Source organism: Panulirus ornatus, chromosome 16 (genome assembly GCF_036320965.1).
Source record: "Panulirus ornatus isolate Po-2019 chromosome 16, ASM3632096v1, whole genome shotgun sequence".
Lineage (NCBI taxonomy): Eukaryota > Metazoa > Arthropoda > Malacostraca > Decapoda > Palinuridae > Panulirus > Panulirus ornatus.
The window spans coordinates 35,585,982-35,613,324 of NC_092239.1; the positions used below are offsets into that span (position 1 = coordinate 35,585,982).

At 44.6% G+C, this 27,343-nt stretch overlaps 1 protein-coding gene across 6 annotated transcripts in view; it reads right to left on the reverse strand.

Moving 5' to 3' along the window:
* The window catches only part of LOC139754255 (uncharacterized), a 413,413-nt gene that overhangs the window by 13,445 nt on the left and 372,625 nt on the right, over positions 1 to 27,343 (reverse strand). For 3 of the 6 annotated variants that reach the window (XM_071671598.1, XM_071671599.1, XM_071671597.1), the window contains 7 exons: positions 12,093 to 12,249; positions 10,786 to 11,160; positions 8,881 to 9,077; positions 7,579 to 7,669; positions 5,455 to 5,613; positions 1,454 to 1,600; positions 553 to 720 (listed from right to left, as the gene is read on the reverse strand). In XM_071671598.1, the coding sequence (XP_071527699.1) occupies positions 553 to 720; positions 1,454 to 1,600; positions 5,455 to 5,613; positions 7,579 to 7,669; positions 8,881 to 9,077; positions 10,786 to 11,160; positions 12,093 to 12,249 (1,294 nt within the window). Of the gene's footprint in view, positions 1 to 552; positions 721 to 1,453; positions 1,601 to 5,454; positions 5,614 to 7,578; positions 7,670 to 8,880; positions 9,078 to 10,785; positions 11,161 to 12,092; positions 12,250 to 12,540; positions 12,776 to 12,807; positions 12,913 to 12,952; positions 13,263 to 27,343 lie in introns of those variants that run through there. The other 3 variants (XM_071671602.1, XM_071671603.1, XM_071671600.1) reach the window with 3 other exon arrangements.

Below are 27,343 nucleotides of genomic sequence, written 5' to 3' on the forward strand. Positions count from 1 at the left end.
TTGGGTAGATGAAATACTTTTAATGGACTAAAGAAGGTGCTAATAAGTTATTCTCAGGTCTCTGGTGGTGATACTATATCATTTCATGCAGGGTAAGATGAGGTGTATGAAGAATAGGAAGGAAACTTCTTTTACTGCTGTGACTCTGAGGCCATAAATAAGCACGGCACTAGTTTGACAGCATGGCCTTTTGACCTGACCTTTAATGGTCAGATCAAAAGCCATGTGGTCATATCATTAACATCACAACAGTAAGAATACTTTCTTCTTTTCTGAAAACGAGCACTATCAGGAGTTAATCTGTTTAACTTCATCTCTAGAGTGACAGCATGGCCTTTTGACTTGACTTTTAGTGGTCAGATCAAAAGCCATGTGGTCATATCATTAACATCACAACAGTAAGAATACTTTCTTCTTTTCTGCACATGAGCACAATCAGGAGTTAATCTGTTTAACCACATCTCTACAGTCCTTAGAGTAACTCACTGACACTAACAAAAGTACAAATGAAGTCATTGTCATAGGGTTTGGTCACAGTCAGATAGCACCAACCTTTATGTTCTGATCATTGAGGTCACTCATGATGAAGGTGTTATTGATGGTAACTGGTTTCTTCTGGACAGAAGGGAACACCAGGCCAGAAGGTCCTACTGGGCTGCGAGATGGCGGCCGCTCCGTCGTCGTCAGTGGATCACTGTTATTATGTTCCGTCAGGAAGGACTGTCGGACAACACTTCGTGTTACATGATAATTTTTTCTTGCAGAACATCAAAGTATTATTGAAATATCCTTGGATGTTTGTGTTTGAAAGAAATTCATTGTCATAAGACCTATCATCCTTCATCTGAACTATTGTCACTGATATTTTGGCTGCAACAGAGGGCAGGTTTATGTCTCAAGAGGCAAATACAGAAATGTACTATTCGGTGTGACACTTCTAGTGCCTGCCAGGTGCTGGCACTCATACCCATGAAACAATAAATTTTTGGAAAAGGGAATGTTCATCAAATCAAAGTGTGTGATGGGAGATACTCAAATGGTTGTGGAGAAGTGCAAGATATGTGATTCATGATAATCAAAGGGGTCTGTTCAAATATATAGTGAGTTCCATTAAAAAACTGAATAGTTCTCAATGAGTGCAAGATATGTGATGTGGATAATCAAATGGTTATGCAGAGTACAAAGGGTACAACATGAGATAATCAAATGGTTATGGGTTTGTACAACACAAGTGGCCTTAGATGATCAAATGGTTGTGGGTGAGAGCAAGGTATGTGATGTGGATAATGAGGTGACTTTGGATATGTGCCAGATGAGTAAAATGGGATAATCAAATGATTGTGGTTCAGTGCAAGGTGTGAAACACAATATAATCAAAAGGCAGTGGAAGAGCACTAAGTGTATACTATAGAATAAACCAAGATGATGCTTGTGATAAGGTGTAAAGGTGTACCTGGTCAACAAAGTCTCCTGGGGGATCATCGGCAGGGGTGTCATCCTCAATCTGGGTGTGGGTGGACCGGTGAAGCAGTGACACTGGGTTGATGTGGTCCCGGTGAAGGTTGCCCTCTCGTGGCATGGTCTTCAAGGTCTGCTCCACCTGAATGGATAAAATTAGCATTGACTATGCACCCACAAAGGATATGAATTTCTATGGATTATTCAAACATTATTTTCACAACTCTCTAGAAAAATAAAAGAACATCTCAGCTTTCATATATTATCTTAGACCTCATTTGGGGTAATAAGAAAAGAAAATAACATGAAAGTATGAGGAACAAGGTTCCTTGCTTTATACCCACCATTACCCTGAGAACAAGTTTGTACCAAAGAAACATCTAGCTCAACCTGACCCCATATGAATTCAATCTGCTATAGTCCAAGACTGCGATGTTTGATTTGTAAAATCATAAATGGGATTTATTAACACATCCAGCCAGTGCATTCCATAACCTGGAATTTGGGAACGAGGTAGGTCGGGGTAAAGGCAGAATACAGCAGCATGATATCAATTCTCAAGTGAAAGTAGGGAACAAGGCTGGTACTACCCAGGATGGGATGGTTCAAGCTGAGGTTACAAACTTTGCTTAGTTCGTAGGCTTCCCTCTGCTGCACATATACATAAGAGAGAGAAAAAGTCTATCATGTATTAGTATATCTTTTGTTAATGCTAGGAATAAACGTAAAAAAAATTTCAGAGTTAGAGACAACTGTACTGGAAGAGAATCAGGATATAATTGGTGTTTTGGAATCTTAGCTACATATTACAATAGGGATTTCCTTGCCATTTACACCATGTCTGGGTATGCTATACTTAAAAGTGACGGGGAAATAAAACAGGCAGTGCTATTTTGCTCTTTGTTCAGTCTTATCCAAGTCCTGTGTTGAAAGATGCTGTAGCTGTTGATATGAACTTCATTTTTGTAGAAATCAAAGATAAGTTTCGAAAGAAAAATAACAGTACGATTAGTTTATAGGACCTCAATACAGGCACCAAAGGCAGATAAAAGACTGAATGATCAGATAGCACAAAATAGCAATGAAAGCAATTTGGTCATAGTAGGTGATTTCTAAATACCATTAGCTAAGAGGGGAAAATCCCTTTCCAGTTGCTCAGGGCATGGGTTTTACCTAAACCTGCTTGATAGAGCCCTAATACAGTTAGTTGATAAACCTACGTGTGACAAGATAATAGATTTGGTTCTAACTACTAATGAGGATATTGTTAACAATGGTGGTCAAAGAAAAGTTCAGTACAAATGATCATTGGCAAATTACATTAGAATTAATTTCAACATTGCCTACAAAGCAGGTCAACATGAGAGGAACGACAAAATATAAAATTTTAGAACTGCAAATATCAAAGATACTTGCACTACTCATGACAGGCAAACTTGGGATGATATAAATGAAAGCGACACTGATGTAGCATGGGAGAGTTTCGGTAAAACTCTCAAAGCAGTTGAGGGGTCATTTGTGCCAACACGTTGTAGGTGGTCTTTTTCCAATATAAAGTCGTAATGGTGGAACGATAACATAAGTGTCTGTTGTCTGACGAAAAGAGCACATAAGAAGCTCAAAGCAGAGCCTCCCTCATGTAGGAACACTCACCCCCTAAGTTAGGTTAGGCTATATGAAGTTCATTACACTAAAATGTAATCTCAGAAATGAGTGATTTGCGAGGGAAGTGTGTCAAAAGTGATCAAATCATATTAGATACCATAAGGAAAAATGCTGTTCTTCCCAAAAATAACTTTTGTGCAGTGGAAACTGTAAAATCACTGTAGAGTTTGCTCACAAAAGCTACTTCCACACTCTGCAATATTATATACTCTTAAAACACTAGTAAGTTCTAAGATGATTCTAACCAAACATTACAATGTATTATATATTCCAAATGTCCAGTATATGTTTCATCCATAACAATGTTCTAACCCAGGAACTTGAAAAGTATCACAACTTTCACTACTGTAAACAGGTCATTTATTAGATATCATAATACAAAAGCATCATTGTTATTCAACTGTTATAAACCACTTACCATGTAAATTGCTGAACAATTTATCCATTGCTGCCCAATACATGTTAAATTTTTTCTTACCACGTAACCTAAAATGTATTTCAATCACTGAGGATCCAGTGCCTGGATTTTTCGTGCACTCTTTTAAAATAACATTTTATCAGATGTTCACTAAAAGATCCCTCAACTTTATGAAAAAAAAAGCAGGTGGTGGACAATGTTATGAAGATACAATAATTCACAATAGGAAGTCTGGCATCAAATGTTTGTGCAATAGTCCACATCAAGGTCAGGCCTTAATTGGAATACTGAGAGGATTAAGAAAGGGAGAACGAAGAGACAAAGGAAAGTATTTGCAAATTTTGGAGGAAGTGCAAAACCAGTCTTCTAAAATGTGCCAGGTTATAGTTGTTGGGAAAGACATGGAGAAGATAGAGGGTTCATAAGCTCTAAGATGTTGGGAAATAAACAGTTAACAAAACGGCCCACCCTTGAGTTGCCAACGGCCACACAATAATCATGTGACGCAGTAGCTTGCCGAGTACTGTGTGGGGGCACACAAGCAACAAGCTCTTGGGAGCAAAAACCAAAGTAATAACTACAAAAAAGAGGGAAAGTGAACCAACATTGTGGCATAGGACAAGAGAGTTGAGTTTGGAAGTTAGCCAGGGGTAAGTTCATATGTCAGAGAGCTTTCAACTGTCAACTAAGGATGCAGTCACCTCAAATGTGAGAGCAGTGCTCCACATATGGATGAATCGAGCCTTTGTATAAATGGAGCAGCTGTTTAGAGGAAAAGAAGTTTCAACATCAAAACAGGACACCCAGTTTCTTAGGGGCAGTCTTAGCTATTTCCATGATGTCGGGTTTCCAAGAAAGAGTGGATGTTGCAGTAATACCAAGTATGTTCACTGAATCAAGAAGTGGAAAATTAAAGACCCGTTAAAAGAGAAACAAGACTTGTGATGAGTTTTCAATAAAGAGAGGAGTAGAAATTGGGTCGGGGAGGCATTAAACTTCACAAGATTTTATCTACCCCACTGAGATATTCTCAAGTTTACTGAGTAAGTTGTGTCAAGACAAAATGCAGACTGATAAAGAGATGAAGGAGCAGAACTGAAGTGTGTAGATGAATGTAGAGGTGAGTCATCAGCATATGAATGCATTTTGATATTCGTGGAGGAGAGGAAATCACTGGAAAAAAGGAGAAAAAGTGTAAGGGGCAGGACAGAACCTTGAGGGACACTGCTAGAGAGAGAGAGAGAGAGAGAGAGAGAGAGAGAGAGAGGGGGGGGGGGGGTAGGTTGGCTGGAGAGGCAGCTAGATATGAAGGAGCAAAGTGAAGGAGGGAAGCCAAAAGAGGGGGAGTTTAGAGACGAGACCCTGGTGCCACACACTGTCATTAGCTCGGGTTATGTCGAGGGCAACTACACGACTCTGCAAAGTCTTTCAGGGACAATGACCAGACAATAGTAAGATAGAAAAGTATATCACCAGTGGATCTCACCTTATGGAAGCCACATTGGTAATCTGAGAGGAGACTGTGAGTTTCAAGATGTCTTAGGACATAGGGAGTTAAGGAGAGATTGTTTTTGGAAATGATGTCAAAGAAATAGGAGAATAGTTACAGGTCTCAGAACGGTCACTGTTCTTAGGGATGGAATGTATCAACGCATGCTTCCAAAAAGAAGGAAAAGTTTTGGTGTTTTAAACAGAAACGTTCTGCAGGAGCCTTTAGAAAGAGGTCCTTGATTATAGCTAGGAAAATTTCAAATAAAATAAGTGACTCAATTCATGTGCTCCTCAATATATATTGTGTAAGTTAGGGTACAGACTGTAGTAAAGAAAGAGATACAAAAATGAAAAACTAAGTGAAATCGTGTATGCCCTCCTCCTGTGGGATACATAACAGTAGAATGAGGAGTGCATCCTACCTGGTCCAAGTTCTGGATGATACGGTTCGCCTTCTCCGTGAGGTCTGACTGGATGGTGGAGATGGCTCGCTCTTGGCGCTGGCTTGTGTTGAGCAATGCCTCACTCTTGGGCACCAGCACGTCCACAGAACTCTTGGTGCCCACCACAACATCCCATACCTGTATGTGAAAGAGTGATCAGCTACACATCCCTTTGAACAGTCCTGTCATGCAAATGTCAATGGAATAATTTGATAATGTAGTAAGGAGTATTTATACTTGTAATTGCCACCTTAACAGATACACTCACACATACCATGCGTGTGTGGACAGAATATTTACATCAGACTTGATCACCATCCCTGAGGATAGGGGAGAAAGCATACTTCCCACGTGTCGTAGAAGGTGACTAAAGGGGACGGGAGCAGGGGGCATTTTAACTTTCTAAAAGGGGAAACAGAAGGAGTCATGCGGGGAGTGCTCATCCTCCTCGAAGGCTCAGATTGGGGTGTCTGAATGTGTGCGGATGTAACCAAGATGAGAAAAAAGAGAGATGGGTAGTATGTTTGAGGAAAAGACCCTGGATGTTTTGGCTCTGAGTGAAACGAGGCTCAAGGTAAAGGGGAAGAGTGGTTTGGGAATGTTTCAGGAGTAGAGTAAGGGGTTGGTGAGAGGACAAGCGCAAAGGAAGGAGTAGCACTACTCCTGAGAGGAGTTGTGTAAGTGTGCGATAGAGTGAATGAAAGTAAACTCTAGATTGATATGGGTAAAACTGAAAGTGGATGGAGAGAGAGATGGGTGATTATTGGTGCATATGCACCTGGGCATGAGAAGAAAGATCATGAGAGGCAAGTGTTTTGAGAGCAGCTGATTGAGTGTGTTTGCAGTTTTGATGCAGGAGATCGGGCTATAGTGATGGGTGATTTGAATGCAAAGGTGGGTAATATGGCAATTGAGGGAACTGGTGTACATGGGGTGGTCAGTGTTGTAAATGAAAATGGTGAAGAGCATGTAGATTTGTGTGCTGAAAAAGGACTGGTGATTGGGAATACCTGGTTTAAAAAAAGAGATATACATAAGTATACCTATGTATACCTATGTAAGATGGCCAGAGAGTGTTATTGGATTACTGAGGTAGTGCAAGGAAACAGATGAAAGAATGGCCCAACCCACCCACATACACATGTATATACATACACATCCATACATGCACATACACATACCTATACATATCAACGTATACATATATATACACACACAGACATATACATACATACACATGTACATAATTCATACTTGCTGCCTTTATTCATTCCAGTCACCAACCCGCCATACATGAAATGACAACCCCCTCCCCCAGCATGCGTGCGAGGTAGTGCTAGGAAAAGACAACAAAGGCTACATTCATTCACACTCAGTCTCAGCTGTCATGTATAATACACTGAAACCACAGCTCCCTTTCCACATCCAGGCCCCACAAAACTTTCCATGGTTTACCCAGACACTTCACATGCCCTGGTTCAATACACTGTGACTCCACCCTGTGACTCACTTCTGCATCTGTGGTTCCATCCACTGCTAAATGCACTCCCAGATATCTAAAACACTTCATTTCCTTCAGCTTTTCTCCATTCAAACTTACCTCCCTCACCCCTACTGAACCTCATAACCTTCTTCTTATTCACATTTACTCTCAGCTTTCTTCTTTCACACCAAACTCATTCACTAACTTCTGCAGTTTCTTACCCGAATCATTCATCAGCAAACAACAACTGACTCACCTCCCAAGCCCTCTCATCCACAACCGACTGCATACTTGCCCCTCTCTCCAAAACTCTTGCATTAATTGCTACTATTGTTAAGAGTCTTACCTCTGTCAGCAAAATGATTTGATCTGTGAGACCCAACCATAATTCTCATGGCCTTCTGGGTGTTGTAACATGAACTGCAGATGCCATTAATAGCTCTGAATCAGCTAAACAAAGTACACTACCAACATTTCTTTTTTTGTTGGTGAACAGCCATGGTGACATCAACCATCCTTTCTGTAGGCCTACCTTAATCAGGATCCACTTGCCCACCTCCTTTCCTACCTACACACAAGCCTTAATCTCCCAGCAAGAGAGGATATGATGTGACACTTACCTCCTCCATCTTCTCCCACACCGTCTCCATCGGTGACATCCTGTCCACCAGAGAGTCAATCTTGGTGCGGGGTATCGTGCGGGTGACGTTCCTGCCAGGGGAGAGAGAGCATTACCATTGGGCGTCTGCCTGTCCTCACCACCTGAGTGACTATGCTGCATGCCTGCAAGCTTCATTATGGGGAATGCTATACCTGGGAATGAATACCTGTCTTGATGTATCATCATAAAGGGAGAATTTGTCCAGGGAAGAATATATAAGTCACAGCCACAACAATCTACTCTGAAAGGGATGGACACTGAAAACAATGTCCTGCTGTAATTAGGGACATTACATTATATTATGAGGGGACTAGAAGACATTAGATCTTACTACAAAGGGACTGGATATCGGACATAGCATCTCATTGTGATGGGACTAGAAATTATGGACAACATCACACATAGAGGGGGCTGGGGATATCAGATACAATGACACAGTATTTTGATAATCTAAGGAGAGTAAATCCTTCCCAACAGCTGTCAGTTATCCCATGATGGCCATCTCAATCATCATTTTAACCAAGTTTCCAGCTAAATCCAACAACACATAACAGATACATGAACAGCAGTCATAAAGCTCTCTCATTAAAATTGCATCACAGGTAAACAAGCACAGACACAAAAAGGCCAGTATTATAACAATTAACAGGAACTATACATACAAAAGTCACTATACTGAAGTCTAGTTAGATACCATATCTCAGCATAGAGAATTTCTTTATGGTCACTCCACTGATACCAATGAGACAGACTAAAACTTAGGGGTCACTGAATTGAATCAGGATTGCACATTTTTTTTTCAAAAAGTGAAGGGTTTGCATGCCCATTCTAACTTCTGACTTTCCTATGAAAAGTTCCTTCAGGCATATTAGTTCAGCAAGGTATTTTTATGAATGTTTTCCATCCAGTATGTTGCTGAAGGGAGTGGAGGGTGGAGAGAAAGCCAAAGCTTTGATCTCCTTTCCTTCTACTGCTTTTCAGTGGAATGCATCTTTCTCAGTTGTGATAAGAACAGATCATCTTGCATGTACCTTGGGTAAGTGTATGTATGTAATATGTAACTGTCTCTCTTAATGTGTTAGCTTTGTCTCAGGCGAGACCTTATTGTAGGTAGAATCTCTCCCTCATTTCTCTTATCGTTATCTTTTCTTCTACAGCTTTTAAGGAGAAAGCAGCATTGTGAGTAGTAAGGCCTGACTACCTCACTTGGACCTTGGAGTCTGTGTGGTATGTGTGTCCAGGTAACTCACTCCCACCTCACCTGCTGGGTTCCGTAGTGGTGTCAGCTGGGGAGTTCTGGTCCTCCAGGATGGCAGTGTGGATGTTCCTAACAGAGCCAGCCAGCTGCTCTAAGTCCCCAGACACATAGGCCATATGGAACTGTAGGCGGCGGTCCATCGACGTCACAGACTCGCGAACAGATTCTATAGAATCTTGGAGCTGGTTTAGTGCCGGGGTCTGTGGAGACAAGAGGATGTGAGGGAGAAGGCATAGCGAGGCTCTGCTAAGGTGTTTATATGAGCTCTGAATATCTTTAAGGAAGCATTTTATAGATGCTTTGACTGCGAGTGAAGGAGCGTATTGAAATATGTACAAGGAACAGGCCTAGGCAACGTTTTGATTATAAGCAGAGGAAAGTATCTGTCGTTATTTAAGGTAGTCCTGGAAAATGTAAGGTGTAACTATAGGCAGAGTGAGTGTGGAAAGACATATATGGAACAAATATAGAAAATGGGTGAGGAATGTGTTAGACAATCTTCAAGGTGCAGTATTGGGCAGATTTTTTATCATGAGTGAAGTGTATCTGACGACATTTGAGGTTAGGTTAGGTTAGGTTAGTTACTTATGCTACAATTATTCTTATGCATCCCATATTGCAAGGAAAGGAATTTCAAGATAAGTAATAATTCTGATGCCACTGCATTATCATTGCAAGTAATAATTCTCACAATACAAATTCAAATAAAAATCATAGAAATCAATGAAACAATTATATATTTGCAAGTCTCTGTGTGTGTGAACTATGTATTTGTACTGTACAGGGAGGGAATTTTACACTTGTGGGGACCCATCTTTGTAAAATATTCTTACTATCATACAACTTATCAATTTCATGTATGTTTTCTACATTACTGATGTCCTCAGTCATTCTATTCATCTGCTACTCTTATACTATTGAAGTAATCTACATCTTTTTTTTAACAAGTTGGTTGCTCAATTTCATGTATTAGGTATAAGGATGGTATAGTCGAAGTGCAAGGGTAGAGTGTCAAACTATGAATAGTGAAATAAAGACCAGGAGAGTGCAATCGGTGCACAAAAGACTCTGGGAGAGAGTAGTGCAGCCAGTGCAATAGAGAAATGTGTATGAGTGAGAGTAATGCTACTATGGCACAGCACAAGAGTGTGAGAGTGAAAGAAGAGCACCAAAGGCACAAGAAATGAGCATTTGCAAGTGGTGGAACCAGGGATTAGAAGTGTGTAAGGGCTCTGCAGCCTTGGCACTTGTGAAGACTCAGTGAGAGCAGCCAGGCACAAGAGATTGTGAGTGAGAGTAGTACCGCACAAACATGAGAGAGAGAGAGAGAGAGAGAGAGAGAGAGAGAGAGAGAGAGAGAGAGAGAGAGAGAGAGAGAGAGAGAGAGAGAGAGGAGCTATTCAGCTTCGGCACAAGAGGAGAGTGAGTGACAGCAGAACAACACAAGAGTATGTGTGAATTACGCAGCCAGGGCACGATAGAAGTGAGTGTGAGTGGTGCCGTCAGGGCACTGTGAGTGAGATGAGTCCAGCCATGCACAAAAGGAGAGTGGGCAAATGAGAGTAACAAAGCACAAAAGAACACTATGCGAGGGTCGTGCAACTAGGTCACACAAGACAATGTACGAGTGAGACAGGTGTAGCCAGAGCATAACAACAGAGTGTGTAATAGCGGTGCAGCCAGGACAAGAGGTGTGTATGGGTGTGTAACAGTGCTGCAGCCAGGGCCACAACTAAAGTGGTAACCCGGAGACGAAAGGAGTGTGCGAGTGTAGCAGTGCAACCAGGGAACAAAAGGAGTGTGCTGGTGTGAAAGTACAATCAGAGCACTTGAGGAGAGTGTTTTTAGTGAGAGTAGAGTGCCGTCAGGGTACAGAAAGGAGAGTACGTAAGCTCGAGTCGAACTTACCTTTTCGAGAGCTTGAACTCGGGGTACGTCGACTCCCACTCGGTAGCTCTCAGAGGCAGCTGCCACCAGCTCATCTTGAGGGACGACGATGCTGTTGGTGTCGAGGGCCTTCTGCATACTAGAGAGCTTTGTGTCGATCCTGGCCACATGTTCCGTCAGCAGGTACAGCCGCTGTTCCATCAGGCTGTTGCTCCTGGTGATGTCGTCTGCCGTGCTGCTACTGCTGCTGTCAGTATCAGTGCTACTAGTACTACTACTACCACTACTATCGCTTCTACTTGCGTCGCCTTGTCTACTGTTACTAATACTGCTGCTGCTGCTCCTCCCTCTGTACGCTCTGGGGTCAACTAGTCGCGTCTCTAGCAAGTGCACCATCTGCAAGAACAATGGAGAACTTCATACACCACTCATGGCTCTGTACAGTCAACACATTCAAAACTGAAATTATTATGCTGAAGCTGAGCATTCTGTCAGCGACGGTATAAAAATGATGTATGGATAAAACAAATGCGTTGAATAGTCTACTTATTCATACTCATATCATTTATTAATTCAACTATAGAGTTAATGACTTTCAGTATGAATTTTCACCAGTGATAATCATTATTGGTCGCCACTGAATTTTACCCTCTGGCCATATTTCTTTTAATTTTTCCATTACACCTGTAAAGACGCGAGGGTCTAAATTCATGGCCAGACTCTGAGGCAACAGACTATTCTCCTACTGCTTCATACACAAAACTAACTTTCAACGTTGCTTATAATCCCTTCCTGCCATTTGCCTTTCCCTACCACTGATCACTATTCTCGTGTCTCCTCTGCTAGCAGTATGACTCTTGGCCTGAACTTATTTTTTTTCTCTTTAGAACCAACTCTCGCCTCTAAAAGCCAGATCATTTTGCCTTGGGTAACCATGCCCCTCTCTTCCGCGTCAACTGATAAGGCGATTTCACAAAATGCCTCTAATGCTCAAAATCACTAGGCTATTACACGACATGCATCTATTGCTCCAATAAGCTATTTCACAACATGCATCTATTGGTCCAACTTACAGGCTACTTCACAATATACTCACATCTATTGCAGCAAACATCATTTTCCTTCCTTAGCGTTTGCTCTATGAACAGCCAAGCATTATGCTCTCTCTTCCACTCTAGTTTCCAAGCTTACTTCCTCCTCCTGTGCGACACAATGTGTCCAGTAACCTTATATGTCACTCCACCTTCACCGACATACTTGGTAAAATGCCAGAAATAGTTCCTCCCCTCCCTCACTCCTCCTGTAGCCCAGCTCCCTCCGGCACGCACCTGAGACGTGGTGTTCAAGTTGATGGCTAGGCGGGTCTCCACGGAGTCTAGGCGGCGCACCAGCCTCTCCAGGGCGCGGTCCATGTTCTCCACCCTCCTCAACTTGGTCTCCAACGTCGTCAGCAGGACCTCGAACAAGTTGAAGATGTACGGGTCCCTGAGGGAGAGCAAAGAGAAAGACAACGTGAGACACTGCAGAAGACTATGAAGTGTAGAGGACGAAGAAGACTTGAAGAACATCATTCTCGGGAAGAAAGACAAATGAAGCTAGAGAGTAAACTGTAAGAGAAGACAATTATAGATTCTGAAAGAGTGAAGAAGAGATGGAAACAAAGATATAACATATACAAGTCCTTTAACAATGTTTAACAGAAGACATACGAAATGTGATACATCTATTAGAACAGTGAAAAACAAATCAGGGAACTGTTTGGGAGAATAATCTTACTAAAGGATGGCAGGTCCGACGAGGGCAACAACAGGGTGATATAACCAGATGGAGACACCCATCAGGGATATGTGAAGTTGCACTACAAAAATCATTGCAATCATGCTTGTTGCTGATAAGCACGAGGATAATGAAGCACGATAAGTTCCCAAAGTGCACTTTCGTGTAATGATCATATCTTCAGAAGAGATAAAAGAATGAGACAGGTGTAGAAGTCTGTTGATATATAAGGAAGAGACGTAGCGACGTCTTAGATCCGTCTCTTACCTGTATATAAACTGACGATGTAATTATTACAAGGAAGTGCACTCTGGGAACTTATCGCGTTTCATCATCCTTGTGGTTATCAGCAAATACTAGGTCACGCGCACCACTGTGACCTCTTGCAATATCTTTGAGGGAATATCCTCACCTGGCCCCCTTCTCTGTTCCTTCTTTTGGAAAATTTAAAAAAATGAGAGGGGAGGATTTCCAGCCCCCCGCTCCCTTCCCTTTTAGTCGCCTTCTACGACACGCAGGGAATACGTGGGAAGTATTCTTTCTCCCCTATCCCCAGGGATATATATATATATATATATATATATATATATATATATATATATATATATATATATATCGCACTTGAGATGGTTATTTAAGCTTTACAGTGCACCATATGTTTCATGGAGACAGTCCTCTTCTCAGGTGTAAACCATTCTTAAAGATTCAAATCCCAACACCAACACAAAGGGTTATAGACATCCTGTACGGGTCACGTCAACGTGGAGACTGACCTGACCGTTAAAAGGAGGGAGAGGGGGGGGGGGGGGTTGGGGCATGTCTCGTCACGGAGGGTGGGGGGGATGCGCGAGGGAGGGTGGTTCGCGCAGCAAGATGCCATGAGTTCCAATACCGTTCTGAAGTTATCCTGATATGGTTCTTTCACATTGATTTGGTTAATAATAGGGGTCTGCATTAAAACAACCTGGGGATAAAGTTGATATTTGTAATGAAGAGAGATTCAGTGACATTACGGGTAGCATAATCCGGTGAGGGATACGATGTCATGAGTGGTTTACATTTACAGGACGATCGTTTTCTTACCAATGTTTACTAATAGCATTACGTAATGTGGTCATCTCTGCGCATATATATATATATATATATATATATATATATATATATATATATATATATATATATATATATATATATATATATTATCCCTGGGGATAGGGGATTAAGAATACTTCCCACGTATTCCCTGCTTGTCGTAGAAGGCGACTAAAAGGAGAGGGAGCGGGGGGCTGGAAATCCTCCCCTCTCGTTTTTTTTTTCTTTTTTAATTTTCCAAAAGAAAGAACAGAGGGGGCCAGATGAGGATATTCCAAAAAAGGCCCAGTCCTCTGTTCTTAACGCTACCTCGCTAACGCGGGAAATGGTGAATAGTTTAAAAGAAAGAAAAGAATATATATATATATATATATATATATATATATATATATATATATATATATATATATATATATATATAATTCCTGGGGATAAGGGAGAAAGAATACTTCCCACGTATTCCCTGCGTGTCGTAAAAGGTGACTTAAAAGGGGAGGTGGGGAGGGAGCGAGGGGGGGGGGGGGGGGGGCGCCGCCTGGAAATCCTCCCTTCCGTTCTTTTTTTTTTTTTTTCCCGAAAGCAGGAACAGAGAAGGCCAAGTGAGGATATTACCTCCAAGGCTCAATCCTCTGTTCTTAATGCTACCTCGCTAACGCGGGAAATTGCAAATATGTATGAAAAAAAGAAAAAAGAATCTATCTATCTATCTATCTATCTATCTATATATATATATATATATATATATATATATATATATATATATATATATATATATATTAGAAAGGATCACAATTTTGCGTGTGATCAAGATATTCCTATTAGTCCATGGGAAAAATGAAACACGATAAGTTCCCAAGTGCACTTTAGTGTAATAATCACATCATCAGGGGAGACACAAGAGAGAAATATAAGTCAGTTGATATACATACAAGAGACGAAGCTAGGACATTTTTACCAAATGGCGTCCTAGCTTCGTCTGTACGATGTATATCAAGTGGCTGTTATATTTCTCTCTAGTGTCTCTCTAGATGATGTGATTATTACACGAAAGTGCACTTGGGAACTTATCGTGTTTCATTTCCCCGTGGACTCAGGAATATACTTGATCACTCGCAAAATTGTGATCCTTGCCAGTTTATATATTTCTTCTTAAGGTATAACTGAAAAGAACAATATACATTGCCTCAGAACTATACACACTACCTCGTTAGGTAAAACAGTGACGAGTAACATACATGGCCATGTAAGGTAAAATAAGAGTGCAATACACACTGTCAGAGGGACAGTGGTGGCTGGAGACCAGCAAAACCTTTGACCTCTCTGGCCGGATAGTGACCAAGGTCTGGAAGGCCATCCAGGTACTACCAAAAACCAATTGGTCAAGGCACGAGGCCAGGTCACTTGACCTGCCCAACTTGTCTTAGTAGAAGGCAAGCCACTTGGATGCAATTAGCTTTGGAAAAAAAAAACCTCTTTGTATCAGGAACTGAGAATTATCTCACCTTTAAAAATTCATTATATATATATATATATATATATATATATATATATATATATATATATATATATATATATACCCCTTACACGAGTCTCCTGATATGCAGTTCTAGCGACAGGTTAGGTAGAATCTCGCTCCATAGGTCACTTTCACATAAAGATTCCGGTAGCTTATTTCCCGCAAGGTAATAATCACCTTGAGCCCGTCTTTCATAGTGTGTGTGTGTGTGTGTGTGTGTGTGTGTGTGTAGACCGGTAAGCCACAATATCATAGAGCCAACAGTCCTTAATGTGTACTTGGGACTGGAAATCATTGGGCTTTCGGTTCGTCCCGTCTGACCATCACAAGCCTGTAAACACGGCACGGTGACCCCACCTCCCCTGAGGCGGATCCACCTCATTCTCCACATCCTACGTCAAACTTTACCCGTGAAATTTCTTGCTTTACTCATGATTTTCCCGTATGGCGACCATGTCCTCCTGCACCGAGCATTTCGCCCTCCAAACGAAGCTTGGACCGTCCCGCCATGACCACCAGTTCGAGGGTTTGGGTCGCTCGTCACGGAGGAGGAGGAGGAGGAGGACCAGGCCAAGCCGGACCAAACTGCAACGGGGAGAGGGGTCGTCCAGACACGACAACAGTAGTGGTCAGGAGTAGCCAGCTGCTGCTGCTGCTCAGGCTGGCATTGCTTCCTGACCCGCCGCTCAGCATTCCAACACGACGGCGCCTCCCTCACCACCCTCCTCCTCCTCCATCGCTACCACTTTGAAAAAAAAAAACATGGAAAATATATAAAGAATAAAAAAAGTACATCATACATCTGGTGGCGACGCGGCTGCCATATTAGGGGGTGGAGGGCTTTCACTTTCCATGGATCAGACATTACGCTGTATGGGAGGTGGTGGGGTGGGGTGTGGTGTGTGGTTGTGGTGGGATGGGTAATTGTGGTGATGGTGAAAGGTGGGTTAGTGGTGGTGGCCGGTGGGGGTAGTGGTGGTAAATGGGGGTGGCTGTATCCAGTAAATGGATGATGGTAGAGAGGGGTTATAAAGTCTGGTGATGGTGGTAGCGACGGGTGGTAGAGTCTGGTGATGGTGGTAGAGAGGGGTTATAAAGTCTGGTGATGGTGGTAGCGAGCAGTCGTTGTCTCTAGGGTAATAGTAATGAATAGATGGTACCAACAAAGGCAGCTGTGCTTTTGGTGATGGGTGATGGCAGGGAGGAGTGGCTGAGTCTAATGAGTGAAGGGCCGTGGTAATGGATGGTGGTAGCGAGGAGTGGTTGTGGTAGGTGGTGAAGGATGGTGGTAGCGAGGAGTGGTTGTGGTAGGTGGTGAAGGATGGTGGTCATAAGCTGTGTGGTGGCAAAGTGGTAGTGTCGAGGAAACACTGTGGTAGTAAGGAGTGGCAATGGTATAATGTTGGTACTGGTGGTAGCACGGAGTGGTGGTGGCATAGTGGTACTGGTAGAGATGGCAGTAATAAGGAGTGGTGGTGGCATGGTGGCAGGATGGAGTGGTGGTAGCTAGGACTAGTGCTGGTGGGAACGGTGGTAGCTAGGACTGGCACTGGTGGGGACGGTGGTAGCTAGGACTGGCACTGGTGGGGACGGTGGTAGCTAGGACTGGCACTAGTGTGGATGGTAGTAGCTAGGACTGGCACTAGTGTGGATGGTAGTAGCTAGGACTGGCACTGGTGGGGACGGTGGTAACAAGGACTGGCACTGGTGAGGACGTTGGTAGCTAGGAATGGCACTGGTGGGGATGGTGGTAGCTAGGACTGGCACTGGTGGGGATGGTGGTAGCTAGGAATGGCACTGGTGGGGATGGTGGTGGAACTGTGGGTCAATACTGTCCTGAGAACAAGGTCCAACTGTACAAGTCCAAATATAAATCACGCCCTAATGTACGAAAATTCAGCCATGATTCATTTCCACCAGGGTTCCTGTCGAGTCATCCCCCAGCCTGGTTGTTCTTGGTCCTCCCACTGGAGTCTGATAACACATGACTGAGACCATCCACGAAACAATTCGAGGGGAGGGAGGTTATAGTCCCCTGTGCCTCGCGCGTTCCCGTTTATTCACCCTCCATGCTGCCCACTCGTTTATGTAAGCCATGTTTGACCTTGGGTAGGAATACAAGCTAATGCATTGACCACCCAGGGCTCCCCTCTCACTGCCCTTCTCTATCACTTCGATCACTGTCCTCTCTTTCCTCATTTCACAGTTACCTTTACTGTTTGGTCTCTCGATGAAATTAGCTCTTAAAATGAACTCGCTGTGAGTCAGGAGCCAGACGCTCTCTCTGCTCGCCCGCCTCCCTTCCTACCTCCCTCCCTCCTTTACCTTCACCAGCTACGAAACTCAGACATACGATCGCCATCTTTCGCATCTCCTCGCCCCAGCGACTGTCAGTCGGTGGATCCCTCCCGCCCCCTTTCCCTTGACGTCCATCCTGCATTTCAAGAGAACACAGAGACACGTGCAGCCGTCTCCTCTCCCACGGAGTGCAAGTCAGGAGCTACTGGTGTATGGTGAGGGATCAGTGTCAACAGAGGGCCCCCACTGGCTGTTGTCATCTGGCCCCACCAATCCTTGCTTCTGGCCATGGGATAAGTAGCGACTGTGGTGGTGGTGGTAAGAGGTGGTGGTACGACGGTGGTGTGGTTGGCAGCACTGGCTGTGATGTTGGTCAGATGGTAGTAGTGATGGTAGTGTGGTAGAGGTGATGCAGAGATGGTGGTGGTTGCCGTGGCAGAGGTGCTGACAGGTTACAAGCGGTGGTAAAAGTGTTGGTGACATGGTGGTGGTGATGGATAAGGTAGGAGCGGTGTTGTGGTGATGGCTAGTGACATCACAGGCCTACCACATCCCATGGGCAGACCCTCTCCTCCTCCACCCGGGGTGTTCGCGCGACCTAATGCACTCGACTTAAGGCCCTAAGTCTGGTTCGCTCGACCTACTCCATCCGACCTAAGGCCCTGAGTCCTTTGCTGCTCTTGCTACTGCAACAGACCTTTATCACAGTGTGGGGAAGCATCTGCTGATCTTTATCAGTGTGGGGAAGTATCTGCTGAGTGGGAAGTATCTGCTGATATTTATCACAGCGTGTGGCGATAACAGGCTGGCAGATCACTGCACCTCAAGAAATTATTTCTCAGCATTTTCTCAGGTCTTAATGTACAGTAAGCTTATAAATTCTTTTGTAATGGTGAAGACCGAGATAGAGGAGTACGAAACCGCGAGTAGCAACGGGTTGCTTCATTGGGTAAGTCCAGCGGTGATGAGCTGATACAAGAGGTGTGGTGTTATAGTCAAAAGGTGAGGTAAGACGAGATGATCGAGCGGTTGCAGTCTGCGCCGTGGCGTAGATGGTTGCGCAGGTGCGCCGAGGTACCATAAGGAAGGGATGTCATGCTTTACATGAGTTTACATGAGAAACACAGGACAACAGGAGGCCTGATTGGCCCACGACTGAGTTGTCTAGAAAAAAAAAAAGGAGTTTAACTTGACATGAGAATGTAATTCCGCACAGCATTTTTTTCTTCTAAGCTATCGCCGACTCCCCGCTGCTGCACATTAGCCTTCTACTGTCCTCCTGGTGCAGCTAGAGGAGGTAGAGGCGAAGCCAAGATCCCTGAGTAAATCTGGTAGAAGGCGTTCATAATGTCCCATGACCTCAGTCAGCAGAAGAAGGCGTCGGAATCGCCTTGGGACAGCTACTGACAAGGGAGGCGCCCTATCGGGCTATATGTGGGGGAAACAAGCCTTGATTTACGGGGTGGACATTTCCAGACGCAGGTATGCCTCCTAAGTGTCACTATGCTGACATGACCATACGATTGTTCTGCTGCCGGGTTTATAAGAGGAAAGATGCTTGGGCCACGCCGATAGTGTTAATTGTGTGGGCGCTGTCGCCAAGTTTGTGAAAGTGGTGGGCCCCTAGTCCCTTCTCCGGGTTACACGAGGATGTAGTAAGTCACTGAATGAATATCACGGTGGAGGAGGCACTGCACGGTGAGGGTATGGAGTCAGCATGTGGAAGTGTGATTTCATAATCCAACGCTTGAGAACTGTAGCGTTGCGGCTTGGGATGCGACAAGCTGTCAGCTTAACAGCCCCACAACAGAGGTAAGCTGATTGAAGGCATGACTCGTGAATCTTGCGAGTCAAACCGGTTGTCGTACATCTGGCCTTCGTGACACAATGCAGCAGTGGTGAAACGTCTTGTCTTGGTTATGTAAGGCATCAGTGGTAACAACGTATGGTACTGGGGAAACGAGGCAGCTGTGGTACCCCTGTCTGGTCTTGGTGACATGGGAGGCAGCTGTGGTACCCCTGTCTGGTCTTGGTGACATGGGAGGCAGCTGTGGTACCCCTGTCTGGTCTTGGTGACATGGGAGGCAGCTGTGGTACCCCTGTCTGGTCTTGGTGACATGGGAGGCAGCTGTGGTACCCCGTTTGGCCTTGGTGATATGGGAAGGCCATGGTGATAAGTCTGGCCCTGTTGATACCAAGGCGCTATTGGTGACATGTCTACTGGTGACATGAAATGAATTAGTATACCTCTGAAATACCCTGAGGAACTGGACACTGCCAGTGGTTCTGGGAAATAACAGTCGCCACTGGGAACAGCGAAATGGATCCTTGTCCTAGAGTAACCTTACAATACAGTATGAAAGGTTCCCCGAAGAGCCATTCAAGAGGATAATCCCAGATCTCGTAGCATTAGGAACGAAACATTACTCTGCATTGTCTTCCTCTGAGCTGTCTCATCTGGCGAACCATCAGAGGTAATAAGAGCCCTTACAAAGTCGCCAAGTGACTAGCGGGCGTCCAACTAACCCAGCGAACGCTCCGTCATTTCTGAGACGAGGAGTGACCTGGTTCTCAAAGCCCTTGGTAACAACGAGATGAAGTTATCGCCCTTTGTCAAAAGTCTCTTGCAATAATCATCCAGGAACTCTGGCTCTCTCTCTCTCTCTCTCTCTCTCTCTCTCTCTCTCTCTCTCAGTGGGTGACCAGCTACCAATATCATGCCAGGTCAGACTTTGGTCGTAAACTCGAAGGTAACCTTCATAGTCTTTCATGGCGACCATTAGTTCAGGGCTGGCCTGGATCTCGAAAGTCCTCATTAACCGTTGGGCGATGATTGACCCGGCTCGTAAACACGCCAGCGACCATATTAGTCCGAGACTGATTCGGCTCTTAAGAGACACAGAAGATTCAGGTTAGGTTTAACTTAATATCTAAAATTTCTGTGACCCGTCACATCGAGGTCAAGAACCACAACCCAGTGGAAAAAAAAGGGAGCATGACTTTGCGACCGCTGAGTACGATGGGACGACCTGTGCTACTCCGTGGTCGCAACGCTGCGATCAGGAGGGGTTATAAGCGACACAAACGTGAACCACATCCACCTGCGAAAATACGATTAGGAAATTAGGAGGAACGGGCCGACGTATGGCCCATGGGCAGCGATCCCACACCCGCCCCATCACGACACAACTTTATTGTCTCTCGTAAGACCCCTGTGAGCCCTTAACTCTTGAACAGGTAGCCTTCTAAGGGCAGCGCTACTTTCAATACCCACAGTCGAGGTCGTGATGATGATGTGCGGGTGTGGGGGCACCCTCCGTGCGTGCGTGCGTGCATCCATCGACGCGTCAGTTGGCTGTTTCTTACGACATGACTAGATTCTCTTAAAAAAAAAATATGGGGCCCAGACCAACATCGTAGGTCCTTAGAACATCAGTTTATTCAGAAGCCATGACAGGTGAGTGGGTGAGGGTGGAGGAAGACACTTGAGACAAGTATAACACTATATTCCTGCATTTTCGGTTCAGTGAGCCATCATCATTCCCTGGCGATGGTTCATTGAAGCGAAACGAAGGAATAAAGTGCTTTAGTGGCCTCAAGTGTCTTGTTCCACCCTTATGCACGTCACCTTGAGGGCGATCGGATCATTTGTGACGATTGGCCTTTTTATGTGTGATGACTGGCCTTTTTATGTATAATGACTGGCCGTTTTTGTGTGGCACGACTGGCCTTTTGTGCGTGACGACTGGCCGTTTTTGTGTGGCACGACTGGACTTTCTCTGTGTGACGATTGGCCTTTTTCTGGGGTGACTGGCCTTTTGTGTCTGATGACTGACCTTTTTTTGGGTGACAACAGGCCTTTTTTGTGTGTGTGTTACGACTGGCCTTTTCGAGTGACGAGTGGTACTTGTGAAAAGAAATACTAACATCTAAACTGACCAGACCTGTTAACCTAGTACCGCATGCGCCGTGTTATTATTTCCAGACAAGTTTACGGGTGTGAAGTTTGTCTTGCACCCGAGTGCGAATCAAGCTTAAAAGCTTACAATCCAGTGATATTGTGCAACTGCTAAGCTTAAAATCCAAAGCATGATTTCATGATATTGTACGACAGCTGCGCATGAGGTAATGCATCGGATCCACATTTCGCTTAATTTATTTTTTCTTTTTTTGCTTTGTACCGTAAATAAGATGGGCTCGAAATTGGCTGCGTTCCATGATTCTGAGCTTCGTGGAGACGTCTTATCATCGGATTAATTCCTGATAGATTCACGAGATGCTTTTGGCAACAGCTGTCGACGATAATTGAGAAATATGAAACCCATTACAATATTTGTCGACGATAACTGAGAAAGATGAAACCTAGTAAAATATTTATCGACGATAAGTGGGCAAGATGAAACCCATGATAATATCAACTCTATGAACACAATAATTCTGAGTATCTCATTTTCACATTAGATTTCGGAGAACGTTCCTGGTCTGGGCGTCTGCAACGAAGGCATTAAACCCGCAAGTGTAAGGTTTAACTTATAAGGTTAAACAGAATGGAATTGATCACATGCTGTATATGGGCCATGTCACAACGTTAGATGATTCACAGGAGGGGTTGGTTTAGAGTGGTAGGGTGTTCTGAAGATTGTGTGTGTGTGTGTGTGTGTGTGTGTGTGTGTGTGTGTGTGTGTGTGTGTGTGTGTTATGGGAGGAGATTGAATTTAAGTGTTCATACATGGCTATCCTCTTTTCGAAAGAGACGGACTTGCAGCAGTACGACGTCAAGTTTGATTCTCAAAGATATGCATATCTTTTTTTCAACGACTTTAGGTATTTGAGGGACGAAGATCAGTAGGGATGTTATTGGGATCCTAAAGGTAGGTAAATCATAAATACGACAACTAGAACCCTTGTGTGTTTAAGAGGCTTAAACTCTGAAGTCTACATTTTTCCTATGCTGGGATAGGTCATGACTAAGAGGGTGCAAGACATGGCAGAGGTTAAGACAGTACAGAAGTCATGGGGAGGGAAGCAACATCGCGATCGAGATGGAGAGACTCAAGCGAGCGAACTGCCTGAAGGCTCGAGGTACAGTATCTTCGGATGGGATCGCTGAAGGAGCAAATCGCTTCTGATCCTGCACAGCCCAGGCGGTTCTGTGTCAAGGTGGAGCTGTGAAGGTAGACGTTAGTCTCGCATGAGGGATCAGCTTCGGTATGCAAAGTATAAAGTAAATGATTAAGAAGCGCCATATTAGTAGAGAAGCCTTAGTACACTTTAGCATACTGGACATGGGGAACGTGCGTGCGAGTACGATGGGGAAGGCTTTAAGCATTTGATCGTCAAGGGAGAAAGAAAAGGGTTGAAATACAGGAGCAACTGGGACAGACTATGGGCTTTGCATTCGAGTAGATGTAAGGTAATAATTGGGAGAGACTCTGGGTTTTGCATTTAAGAACAGAAGGTTTTTAGTATTCGCGAAGACATATTGTTATAGCTTCACTGAAGACTTGAAGTTATAGATGTTCTGATATTTACAGTCATCCTGAACACTTAGCCTGTCTCTCGGAATTAAAGACGTCCTTTAAGTGGTTCCAATATTCTTTTTCTCGTCAAAAGAACGTTTCCTGAGTTCAGGAAACTTGTCCCGTAACATCTCTTAAATGTGCAGTTTACCATACTATACCTGACGAACGTTTCAGCCTCGTTTATCTACCAACACCTGACGAACGTTTCTGCCTCGTTTATCAAACACCTGACGAACGTTTCTGCCTAGTTTATCAAACAAAACCTGGCGAACGTTTTTGCCTCATTTTTATCAAACAACACCAGACGAACGTTTCAGCCTCGTTTTATCAAACGACACAAGACGAACGTTTCTGCCTCGTTTTATCAAACAAAACCTGACGAACGTTTCAAGCTCAGGAACCAAACAAGGCGGCTTTACACTCTCCCCGACTCTCAGAATCAGTACTATCTCCCGTGCTTTGTTATATGGTCTCTCTCTCTCTCTCTTGCAAGTCCAGGGGTCATTCTCACATGCCTTTGACGTCATGTGCTCTTATCACTTTCGCCTCTGATGTCGCTGAGATTGCACCTAAAAATATAACGAACATACCAGACATCAGCAACCAGCGAGTGTATAACGCAGATCATCATTCGTATTTCAGACGTAGATTTAACTCTCAAAAGTCCCGACATTTCCGTAACTTGAAACAGGTGAAGTCCACAGGTTCTCGGTGAGTTAAAAGGATGGCTTTTAACGGCCCTAGAAAATCCGAAAATTGAAAAGTTACAAGGAATTTCCCACCCATGGGTCGACCTGGCGCATGAACTTGCTGGCCATGACCAGACGAAGAGTGAGCTGGCTGGCTCACACAGCTGCCGCAGTCATCCGACCAGGACTAGTCTGGCTTATGTAAGAACAGATCGGTCTCTGGAGTCCAGTGATACCTGCACACGAGAGCCATTCACTTGATGCACTGTGTACCAAGATCTTATCATCCCCCAGATCTCCGGGGAGGTGGTGTTGGTGATTACACACAGGTTTGGATGGCCTCTGTTCTGAGGTGGTGTGGGAGGTATCCGAGCACTTCAAGCGCCAAAAGGAGGAGGGACTCTTTGGATCACCTCGCTTCTGAGGTGTATGGGGACATCAGACCTTCACAGATGCCTAAGGAGGAACTCTTTTTAAAGGACTGTCGGTGTCAGTCATTGTAACGCTCCTCTCCTATCAGTTGGCCTTCAATTACTCACCTATAACTTATCACTCATGGGTTAGTCAACTGGGACGACGTTCAGTTAATGAAAGGCACAAATCAGTCAGTCATTCAGTCAGTCAGTGAAGGCAACAGTTAGGCAGCAAAAACCTCATTCAGTCGAGTGTGGATGCAGTCTGCGAACAGGGAATAGGAGGGAGTACATGGGAAGGACAGATAACAGGAGACCCGGCAGCCCAAGACAAGGTTATCTGCACCATCCTGAACTGGGATGGAAACAGGATAGTAAAGCGGACGGCACCTCCCCCACTCCACAGTCTGTCCGCTTTACTGACTCAGCGAGTGGAGGCAGCAGGTGTTGGACGGGCTAATGACGAAGAAGATCCGGGTTAGACACATACTTGAGGTCGGGTTTTAAGAGAAAATTTACGACACCGAGGTTTTTGTTTTCCTGCTAAGCGATCGTGTCGGGCTACGTCACTGCTGCCACATGGGGTTGAGCAGACGGAGGGAGTAAGGGAGTCTCGCGGTAGGGAGGGGGAGGAAGTGAGATCGCCTGAGAACGTCGTATCGAGAGAGAGAGAGAGAGAGAGAGAGAGAGAGAGAGAGAGAGAGAGAGAGAGAGAGAGAGAGAGAGAGAGAGAGAGAGAGAGAAATACTACCAAGCCCTCTCCTGCGCGTCGTAGAAGGCGACTATGAGAAGCGAGAACAGGGGGTTGCTGGACATCCCCACCTCTTTTATTATCACTTTCTAAAAGTAGGAAGAGAAGGAGGAGCAAGGAGAGGATCTTACCCAAGAAGACTCAGTTTCTCATGCTACCACGTTCAGGCAAGGCATACGTACATATACGAGGACAGACACAATAATGACCAAAGTTCGTATGTATATACGGTATTGAAGCAATCACTGGACAAGAGGAATTCGTATATATGGTATATAAACTACCCCTGGACGTCATCAGACAAGTGAAGACATAATATAAACTCTCACTGGACCAGTGAAGACCATTCTTTTTCTTTAAGAGACCACAGAGAATTCCCTGTTGGTCAGAGTAGCCTAGGCATTGAGGCTCATAGAGCGAGTGCCATCGCGAGTGAGGAAGGCCAAGTAAAGGAGTGGAACTCCACCACACATCGTGCGGGCGCGCGACCCTCCGCCCTCTGCCACCCGCGAGAGGATGATTGCAGGTTGTTCCTCCGGTAATTATGAATGTCCTGTGCCTACATGCGGAGGGCATTATCGTCAGTCACAGGGGAGGAGGTGAGGGGTCCAGTGTGTGGTTCTTGGTGGCTGGGAGGAGGCCGAGTTGTGTGCCTTAGGGCAGCATCATCTGGTACTGACGTATCTCACATTTGTCAAGAGGTCATCGTGCCTCCTGACAAGGGTCGCTCGTGTGCACTTCGAAGTCTACGTAGATCTCGCCTCACTAAGTACCCTCTCCAGACAACCCATGCGTATGAATCGATCTTACGGAGTTTTGCGAAGGGAACGCCTAGTCTAACTTTAGTTCCCTGCTCGTCCCCCTTAAGGTCCTCCTCCTCCGTACGTATGTGTGTGTGTGTGTGTGTGTGTGTGTGTGTGTGTGTGTGTGTGGAGGGGCGAGGAAATACCTTAGTTCCCCCGAGGGTGGCCGGGTTGACCTGTCCGGCCACTTTCCCTCCCACACGGTAACTCTCAACCTCGGTAACTAAGCGACACGTTCAGCACCTGCGAAGAGCGAGCGGGAACCAGTTACGCTGGAGGACGCTGAAGGAGGTAAGGCAGATCGGGTGGGGACAAGGACGAGGTTCATGACGGGTGGAGTTAGGACGGACCTAGAGGGATGGGCTCAAAGCTTTGGGTGTGGAGATGGGGTTGCTGTTGTGAGGAGCTGTTGTTGAAGATTCTTATGGACGATGTTCACTATGAATGAGACTTATTCAAGGCGGAGTCTGGAGTTGGGGGCAAGGTGGGACTGGATTACTGGAGACAAAATCTAACAAAAGCTGACATTAAGGATTAAGAACGAACGAGGTTTACGCAGGGTATCATGACAGAGACGGAGACAATGGCTAAGGTGGAGGGAGGGAGTAAATATGTTGTAATTACCGTCCTTTTATAAGTTTCTGAAACCTGATCCTTTTCTGAACTTGTTCCACGACAGAGGAAGGTGTCGGGTTCCTGATGAAAGACAAGGAAGTGATCGAACAAGTTTTACTATAGCATTCGCCCATACTGCGTTCTATTTATATGTTCAACTCGTATATAGAAACACTAGAGTTTACAGGAGCGTCCGAGTGTAGCAATGCTCCAAGGAAAAGTCGTGTGACTGCTAGAAGACGTCTGCTTTCTTCTCTCTACGACGCGAGGAAGGGAAGTGAAACAATCATAGGACGAAGATCAAAGGTGACTGGACGCTGGCTGGCTGGAACAAGAGTGAGAAGAGCGTGAATAGACTGGTGGCAAGACTGAAGTACAGTGATGGCGACTTGAGAGTAAAGTGGTGGCTCCTGGCGACTTAAGAGTACGGTATGATTCTTCAACATGCATAACAGTGCTATACACTGGTCGCCGAGGGTCAGGTAGCCGTCACATGTGTAGATACAGAAGAGACAGTGCCTGGGGATCTATCTTGGCGATCATATATGTGGCGGTAAGTAGCCTCGCTTTGCCTGGGGAACTCACGATGTTCCTCTCACCTAACTGTGTTGTCTGTTAGTATGCGCGTCCGGCATCACGCTCTCGTTTTTGTTACTAGATTCTTCTTCCTGCATCATCAAACATCTTTCTTCTTTACGTTTATTTATATAAGAACAATAAATGGATTACAGGAATAAATGCACATCGCAAGCACATACGTACGGAGGCAATTTAGACAAGAATTCAGCCACACTTGACCACAATCGCTGAGCTGAAATGTATTACCCTCGAGACTTCTCTACAATAATCGTGGAAGGATATTTATAGAGCCAGAAATTTGGTGACACACATTGTATTAAAAAGATTAATTAATAAAACACTTCCGAAATAAACATTCCTAGCCAGAAGGATTCGACACGACTATGAGACGTGTAGCCTCGTCTGTGTGGCCAACTGACACAAGCGATACATCAAGTTGAAGGCGTCACACGGAGTGGCAACACCACTGAACAACCAGACGAGAAACAGTTTAATGAAATAAGACAGACAGACAAACGGCGCGAG